We start from the raw sequence: 9,142 nt of genomic DNA on the forward strand, positions 1-9,142 counted from the left end.
TTGTCTAATAAAGTGCCTTGCCACCGCATGATACGCCCATCAAATATTGTTCGATAATCATAAATTGGTTAGGGTGCAAGAAAATTAAGTAATCTTGATTAACAGATTGACACAGATTTCAATGATCTAATTTCCATTTCTTATCATGTTTAAAATATTGTACATACATCTCTAAGAGACTTACAGTGTAGGGATTAATTAAAAAAAATAATACATCATATAATTCTAAACTGGCTGTGTTAGAGCTTAACAAATATTCATCTGCAGCTTTAAATTGTTTATTGCATATTTTATGAAATAATTGAAATGCTACAGTCTAATAAAAAATAAAGTGCCGTGCCACAGCATGATACGCCCGTCAAAATATTACACAATTTTCTTGAACAGTTTAGGTGCAAGAAAATCACATCAACCTTGATTCTAAGATTTTGATGATTTTTCCATTCCTTAAAATATTTATCCATCCCCTGTGATGTAAGCATCAATTATAATAAATATTACATCACCGATAGATTTCTGTGCTGGTTGTGTTAGACCTTGTCAAATGCCCACATCAAATTAGTCTTAACAACTTAAGGGTCCTCCACACCATGTGACCTGTGACGTATATAGAGAAAAAATACTTTTACTTCCGCTTTTATTGAGAAAATACACGAACGAATTGTCCTACCACCGTTTGTAAACAATGAACACATGGCATGATGATCACGGAGTGACCGATGAAAAGGATTGCGGTATTTTTTTTTTAAATAAAAGAACAACAGACGTCTTGGGTTATATTAATAAAGATAATTCCTAGACAACAGGTACCGGTGGGTATGACGAGAAACGTATCTAGGTTATTTACACTTTCAGGCTAATCAACCGAGTCTTTTTTTGATAGTTGAACATGTTGAAATTTCGGCACACTAATTTGTACATTTCAATTATACATTATCTCATTATGTGTTTATAAATACTGATAAAATAGTGTGCGTTTCTAGTTTTCCTCTTTTATTTTTGTCCAGTTCAGTGGCCAGTATATTACTAAATATAGTAGGCCTATGGTGACGTAAGCGGAGACTTGCCAAAGTTTTTGAGTCCCGAGCAACAGGAAAGATAACTCCAAAAAGGAACTTTGATACCAGAGATTTTGAAAATGTTTTTTCTACATCAGTGCATTTAATTTTAATTCAATTTTTTGATGTAATCTAATTCATTAATGTTTCTTCTCTACAAAAGGAGTCCTTGTTGATTTTTCTCGTGATGTATTTCAGAGAAAATCAGTTTTATATACTTTTTATAAATAAAATAAATTTCTGTAAAAAATGTGTTGATCGATAAAATTAAGTTTTTATGGTTATTCTGTGAGCTTAGAAATATACGAAAGGGTAAGACAAAATTTTTTGTGCTAGGTATGAAAACGCCGTGGGAAAAAATTCTTGAAACTTGTGAAATGATTATTTTAAAAAATCAGTATAAAATACATTTTAATTCCTGGACAGTTTTTAAAGGTTGATGTGCTTGTTAAAAGTAATGCTCAATAATATGAGAACAAAAGCTGTGGGTGTGTGGAGGACCCTTAATCTATACCAAATTAATTTTGAAAAGAAAAGGCTGGCCATCAAATGACCAACAGTTCCTTTGTCTAATCCCCAAAGGGTACAGCTTAATCAGAGCGACTGAGACAGCTAGCCTTCCAACATTGAACTCATTAATTAATCTTTAACTGAATGCTTGTCTACTCATTACTACCAAGAGATGAATGGGTTTGCACTATCTATTATAATTTTTTTTTTAAAAAAACATATAAAATGCTCAAAGATTTTTTTTTTTTGGTTGAGATTTAATGTCCGACAGGTTTTAATATGTAATTCATATGGACATGCTGATTCCATCCCACCCCATAAAATTAGTTTTTAAATTAATAATATTACATAATATCAGATTAGTCTATTATGCAAATCAAATTAGTTTTAATTACTTTTCATCAAATTCATTTTAAAACTTAAGCTAGTCAACAAAAGCTATTTTTAATCAAACAGGCTTACCCATTTGCCCAATACTCAAGGGATATACATAACAGCAATGCTCTGTCAGTTGGCTCCTTGCTTTCAAAACCCATTAATTTCTCTCTAATTTGACATGCAATTTTCTGTTATCAAAATTCTTCTTGACCAGTGCTTGATAATTACACTCATGGGAGAGGCAGGCTTTCTCTGACATACATTATATTTGTTATACATTGCTGTCAAGTATATGCTTAGAAAAAACTAGAAAACTGACCAGTCAGCAAGGGCCCCGCCATGGGGTAGAATTAAAAGGGTGCAGATAACGGAATAATTAAAAAATGTACGAAGAATAAGCAACAGCAATTGTATTCTTAAAATTTCAAGATAATTCCTGATATTCAAAAACCTGAAAATAATATCCTTGTAGTTACATTAGGCAGTAAAGAACAATTTAACATTGAATGTATTAAACAATTATGAAGCTTGTGTTATGTAGAATGCCAGCCTTCAATGAATGCAAATATCATGAAGGCTTGACCTTAACTTCAAACAAACAGCAGTTGCAGACAAAGGTTTTCATTAATCTTAAAGATAAAGAAAAGCCTACTAAATTTTCTGCAGCAGGCTAGATAATTGATCCCAAAGGATTAATTGTACCTCTGTCATCATTTTCTTCTAAAGTTACAATAAGAACTTTTTCAGTATTAATGATAGAATGGGGTTTTTATAAAACTACCTTAAAAATTAATTAACATAAATTGAAAAAAGTAATTTAAAAAAATCTTCTTTAATCTATTTCTTGTCTTTAGAATTCAATGAAATCATAACTATTAAACAAAAATAAATTATTAAAAATTTATATCTAAATCCACATTTCACAGTGTTCATAGCATTCCAAATTGACTTAACTTCAAAACAAACTTCATTTGCAGACAGAGGTGGTAATTCATCTCAATGTGACAGATAAAGATAATGCTCTGGATTTTCTTCAGGAGGAACTTTTTCAGTATTAATGATAGAATGGGTTTTTTATAAAACTACCTTAAAAATTAATTAACGTAAATTGAAAAAAGTAATTTAAAAAAATCTTCTTTAATCTATTTCTTGTCTTTAGAATTCAATGAAATCATAACTATTAAACAAAAATAAATTATTAAAAATTTATATCTAAATCCACATTTCACAGTGTTCATAGCATTCCAAATTGACTTAACTTCAAAACAAACTTCATTTGCAGACAGAGGTGGTAATTCATCTCAATGTGACAGATAAAGATAATGCTCTGGATTTTCTTCAGGAGGAAACCTAATTAATCCCAAAGGACTCATAGCCAGCATTCATTTTACAATGGGAACATCTTCAGCAGTTATCTCTCTTTGCCAATGCATTCTAAAGTTAAGGAATCTACCCCACCACCCCAGCTCCAAACCAGGGGACACAGAGAACCAAACTTAGCATCAAAATATGTATTTCTGCCTACTGAACTACCATACCAAATTTGAACTTGATTGGGCAACCATAAAAAAAAAGTTGCCCATTCATTCTTATGCATAGTTAAGGAATCTACCCCACCACCCCAGCTCCAAACCAGAAGACATTGAGAACCAAACTTAGCATCAAAATATGTATTTCTGTGTACTGAACTACCATACCAAATTTGAACTTGATTGGGCAACTATAAAAAAAGTTATTAGGAAAAAACAGAAATTTTGTGGACGGAAGACAGACAGACAGACAGACGGACAGACAGAGTGATTACTATAGGGCACCCGCAAATCCTTGCGGGGCCCTAATAAGTATTTTCTTGATTTAACGCTTTTTAAATAAGAACAGTGCAAGACTCTTACATTATTTGGGATGTGTAAATGAATAGTAAAAAGACACATTTTTTTTTTAAAAATCACTTAAATTAAAGGTCACAGTGACCTTGAAATAGGTCGCGACACACCTTCTACCTGAGATGCATAAACTGGCCAAGTTTGATGATTGTAGGTCTTATGGTTTTCTAGTTATGGGCCTGAAAGGATTTTTCCATATTTGGCTATAACTTCTTAATTAAAGGTCAGAGTGACCTACTTTTTGTGCGCGACACACCTTCTACCCAAGATGCATCAGATGACAAAGTTTCATAATCCTAGGCCTAGTAGTATTAAAGTTATGAGACGGAAACGAAAAAGCTAACAGACAGACGGACACGAAGCCTATAACATAATACGTCCCGTCTTAAGACGGGCGTATAAAAATTAATTATTCTTTAGACTATAAAATTCTAAGTGAGACATGACTGCAATTTGTTGCAAATATATAAAAATTGAAATGTAATTTTTTTTCAATGAACACATGTAAAATTAATTTTAATTATATTATACAATACAAATTCAGTTTTAATCATACACTAAAATATCAATTTGTTTTAATTACATAACACAAATTGAAAGATCTTTATCTGCACTACAGCCATCAAGAACTCTTAATTAACACAAACAACTATAAGGCCATTTCTTTTTGCCCAACTCCCAAGAGATAAATTAAGATTAGATCTAGAGATGCTCTTGCCAGTTAATTCCCGACAATGAACTCATTAATTTCTCTCTAATTTGACATGCACATTTCTGCTATCAAAAATTCTCCTTGACCAGAATTTGCTGTAAAGTACATGATAAAAAATAAGTTTTTACTTAATTTAGCATTTTTCAATAAGGATACAACTATATTTTTACATTTTTTAGGATTATGAAATTTAAAATTTTAAAGACTTAGTTTTTTAAAAAAAATCACTTAAATTAAAGGTCACAGTGACCTTGAAATAGGTTGTGACACACCGTCTACCCAAGATGCATAAATTGTCCAAGTTTGATGATTGTAAGTCTAATAGTTTTCTAGTTATGAGCCAAACAAAATCACAAAATAAAAAAGAAAAAACGCCTGTAAAATGCAGAAAAATCACCCAATCATGATGAAAATCCCAGGTGCACACCTTCATATGGTGAATAATAAGTGTATAAATTTTCAGACAAATCCATCCAACAGTTTCTGAGAAACGGTCCGGACAAAATCTTGTCTACAGACAGACAGACAGACGGACAGACGGACAGACGGACATGGTGATTCCAATATACCCCCCTAAACTTCGTTTGCGGGGGTATAATAAGTCAAACCAAACTCTCATGCATGGACGTACCTTATCCCCTCCATGACCTTCTGAGACTGGGTCATAATACACATTGACAATGCCGGCTTTCTGACAGCGATCGGCAAACACACGACCTGTATTGACAGCTGCTGACACATCTCTAGCACTATATAACACAAAATAAGGAGATTTCTATTACATACAGTCTAAATATAGCTTCTACTAGATCAGCTGTTTTAATCAAATGTATTCATTCAGCTTTGACACAATTCCTTCATAGCTTTTATCATAAACATTTGAGAGTAATAAATTAAATTCAATTTATTAACTAATTATATTCATTAGGATAAAACTTAACTTCATCATATTTTTCAATGAACAGAATCAAATTAATCAACAGTACATGTACCTGTATAAAAACTGCCTTATGGCCCACTCTGAAGATGAAGCATAGACGACCTTCCTCCCTGACGAATGTTCTAGGTACACCTCTACTTTGTTGGAGGTAGGATTAATATGCAGTCTACAAATATATATACCAGTAATTTCCACAATCTTAATTCAAAAATGGTCATTACAGGTAATTCAATTACACAGGATGAAAAAACTGGGCCAAAGGCTCTAACTTAAAACTTTTGCTTAAAATTAAAATATTAAAATATCCTCTTTTTCTTTATAATTATTATACACTGTATTCACAAAAAATTTAAATTTCTCTTATCAAGTACCCATTTAATAGATAAATTATAAGACTGTTCATTAGAGTAAATCTAGTTATACTATTACTTGTAATAAAAGTTTCGTGAAGGTCTTTGAAATCTCCATCCTTTTCGTCTGGGAGAAACATTCATATACTCTAGGCACCTGGAGGAAAATTGTGTACATGACTGAATTTGTAAATGCAGCCTCACTAAGTTAATCCCACTCTCGTGTGATGTGTTATACATTTTTGCAAATCCCTTAAAAAATTTAATAAGCTCATGTCCAATAATACATCCACATAAATATTTAAATTTAAAAAGATTTTTTTTTAAATAGGTGTAGCTAAAATATTTTCTAATCAAAGAATAAAAAAAAAACTTCATGTATATAATACAATAATAATAAACCATGTACAAAGGGCTATAACGCTTTAAACTATGTATCCCTTTTTATTACATTTTCATCGAGAAATAGTTTCCCAGAAATTTATAATTTATATTCATGTATACATTTTAAAATTACAATTATTGGAATATTCATTATAACTTCCGATTATCTTTACCTGACATACCTTTAAAGACCCAATTTTTTTACCGTACGGTTACCTGAGGAGGGGGAGTGGTCAAAGTAACAGTGGTGTTATTTACCTGGAGACCCCCAATACCCAAGATGTCAAAAATCTGGGTATGCGTAGCATTACACAGGAAGTCTGTGTTTGGTAATCTGGGTCAACATTATGTGTTTTGTGTCTGGCTTTGAGTGAAACTACGTAAAATAATTATTTTAATATATGAAATTTATTTGTAAACTAAACGCATTCATCATTATCATGGTAATGTTTTGAAGGCAAAAAAAAAAAAAATAATAAGATACATGTCGTTTTACAAAATGTTTTTCTTACATAAAACAAAAAATCACGAGTAAAAACTACAAATCAATAACAATTATCTATTTTAATCTTCAATAAAAGAAATCACTTGATTAAAAAAGTCTGAATATTGAAATAAAAAAATTATGATTCCACCTATTCGTCGTGCATGCGAACATGCATTTACCACGATCGGAATGTTTTTTTTATGGCCAATAATGTTGTCCAAAATATTCCATATTTTTTATTCTTCGTGTGTTTACAAAATTTTATTGTTAGAAAGATTTCTTTTCAGAATTGATCACTATTAATCTTCACATTTTCATTACGTATATATACAGACGCTAGAGGAAATTCGAGCATTAATTCTGACATCAATTTCTGTACAACATCGTGCGGATTGTATAGCCATAGTACAAAATAAAACATCTTTTAAAAACTTTGCTATGCCGTTTATTAGTGCTGAATATTTTTCTTATATCCCATTTCTTAAAAAATAATTTAAATCGATGGACTTCTAATTACGGCAAATAGAGCCAGTTTCTGTGGACGCGGTCTTTTTTTTCTAAAGATAACGTGGACGATATAACACTTACAAGAAACAAACAGCAGTAAAGATAGAAAAGAAATATTTTATTATGTCAATGTTTTAATAATCTACTTTCAATTATTTTTTAAAATAAAATTCAAACATATTCTAACCCGCGTGTATACTATGCGGGTACATGAAAGCGTTTGGCGCGTGACCAGGTAATTGTTCTCAAAACATGCAAACTCAGATTATCAAGAAGCACAGGTAGCTGACCTGTCAATCAAATCAGAAGCTTTTGTTTTTTTAATGATTGACAGGCGGTAAATTATTGATCTTGAATCAGGTAGATTTTGGGGGCGTTAACATAAAATTGGGTGTTTAAAAGCTAAGCAAAGTAGAAATTGCAGTTTTTCAACTTTAAGCCCCCGAAAAAAGTGCAAGTATCACTAGGGAATCACCTGAAGTTTGTCTTGAGTGATGGTTCCTCATTAATCTACCGTATAAGCAGAATTCTTAGCAAGGATTTAATTTTGGCATTATTAATGAAGGTGCTGAGATCGCTAAAATTGAATATCACTAAAAGTTAATTGCGTTTCAGTTGCAATGGCTTCTTTAGTGAGTTTTTTTTAATATCGTTAAAATTACTTCTTGCTAAAAATAAAATTTCTTATTTTTAAGGACAAATCACCAAATTTGCCTATCACTAAAATTTTCACTTATACGGTATCTAACAAAAGCAATAATAATTTCTGTCATACCTATCATTTCTGTTGATGAATTCAGGGTTTATCTTGTAGTCTTTATTGTCTTCTGAGTAATGAGCTGCTGACAAAGATAGGGTACGAGCTGAAAAACAAGAAATGAACCCCAGTGTCTTACACATTCAATTACATGACAAAGTTAGTTATATGTAAGTCCTTAAAACTTGTTCCTAGAGAATTTCATCTCAGTGACCTAATATCTTAGTTGTATGTTAATTTAATTTTGAACAATACCTTATCCACCTAAGCCACTGAAGTGTATGGTATTGGGCAACAATTTTATCCCTCGTCCTAACATATGTAAATATTCATCCTTATTTTGGTCAGACTTTGATGTAGGCATCATCGGATACCCAATATAGATCTCATCTTTCATCATCCATGATCAAAATAGGGATCTAGAATTCTTTTTTTTAAAGCCTTGAACATTATATGGGAGTACATGTACTTTCTCAATCTTTAAAATACACAAGTGAATGGATTATTTATTTGTCAGCAGTTAGTTGTCTAAAGATTTTTCTCATTGCTAAACACAATAAATGATGTATGCCTTGCACTGTGCTGTCTCTCACAGTCAAAACATTTATTCAGTAGACAAGTCAGAACATATATATCATACCAAAAATATTAACTTCTTTTTTTATGATACATCTAACCTAGCTCCATATTGGCAGAAGACCTTATCACAACAAAAAATGAGATATTTACATAAAAATATGTAGTTTTATCAAGTGCTTTAGCCTTTACAAAATTTCGAATTTCCTCTATAGCATTTAGAAAGATCCTACGTTCAGCATCAACTCGAAAAAATCATAGTTGAATTTTTCATTTCATAAAAACACATACCAGCTATTTTATGAGTTGAATGCACAGCATAACTTCTACATAAGCAAGTAAACGGTGTAGAAGCAAGAGAAACCAGTGAGCTACCAAGTGACATTTTCGGTTAAAGTTAATTAATTCGAACAACGAATATTCTTACATGTGCCCGAAATCATTCTCCCCTCTAAAATTTTAAGTTGTTTCAAATAAAAGAAAATAAAAGTAAGAGAGGCTAACTTTAAACTATTTCAGAATAATTATTTCATTTTGTTATCATTCCATTGAAAAATATCTTTTACATACCGACTGATTCAAAGTATGCATTAATATAAT

General features: G+C 31.3%; 1 protein-coding gene across 1 annotated transcript in view; it reads right to left on the minus strand.

Annotated features, from left to right (window-relative positions):
• LOC134229614 (large ribosomal subunit protein uL18m-like) overlaps window positions 1–8,967 on the minus strand; it is a 9,834-nt gene extending 867 nt beyond the window's left edge. The window contains exons 1-5 of the mRNA XM_062711362.1: window positions 8,834–8,967; window positions 7,985–8,072; window positions 5,911–5,988; window positions 5,534–5,647; window positions 5,173–5,290 (exon numbers count right to left, since the gene is read on the minus strand). Coding sequence (XP_062567346.1) covers window positions 5,173–5,290; window positions 5,534–5,647; window positions 5,911–5,988; window positions 7,985–8,072; window positions 8,834–8,927 — 492 coding nt within the window. The 5' untranslated portion in view covers window positions 8,928–8,967. The remainder of the gene's footprint in view (window positions 1–5,172; window positions 5,291–5,533; window positions 5,648–5,910; window positions 5,989–7,984; window positions 8,073–8,833) is intronic.
• Between the last annotated feature and the right edge of the window lie 175 nt (window positions 8,968–9,142).

This window comes from Saccostrea cucullata, unplaced genomic scaffold (assembly GCF_032062105.1).
Source record: "Saccostrea cucullata isolate Sc308-1 unplaced genomic scaffold, CSIRO_AGI_Scuc_v1 ctg4779, whole genome shotgun sequence".
NCBI classification, from domain to species: domain Eukaryota; kingdom Metazoa; phylum Mollusca; class Bivalvia; order Ostreida; family Ostreidae; genus Saccostrea; species Saccostrea cuccullata.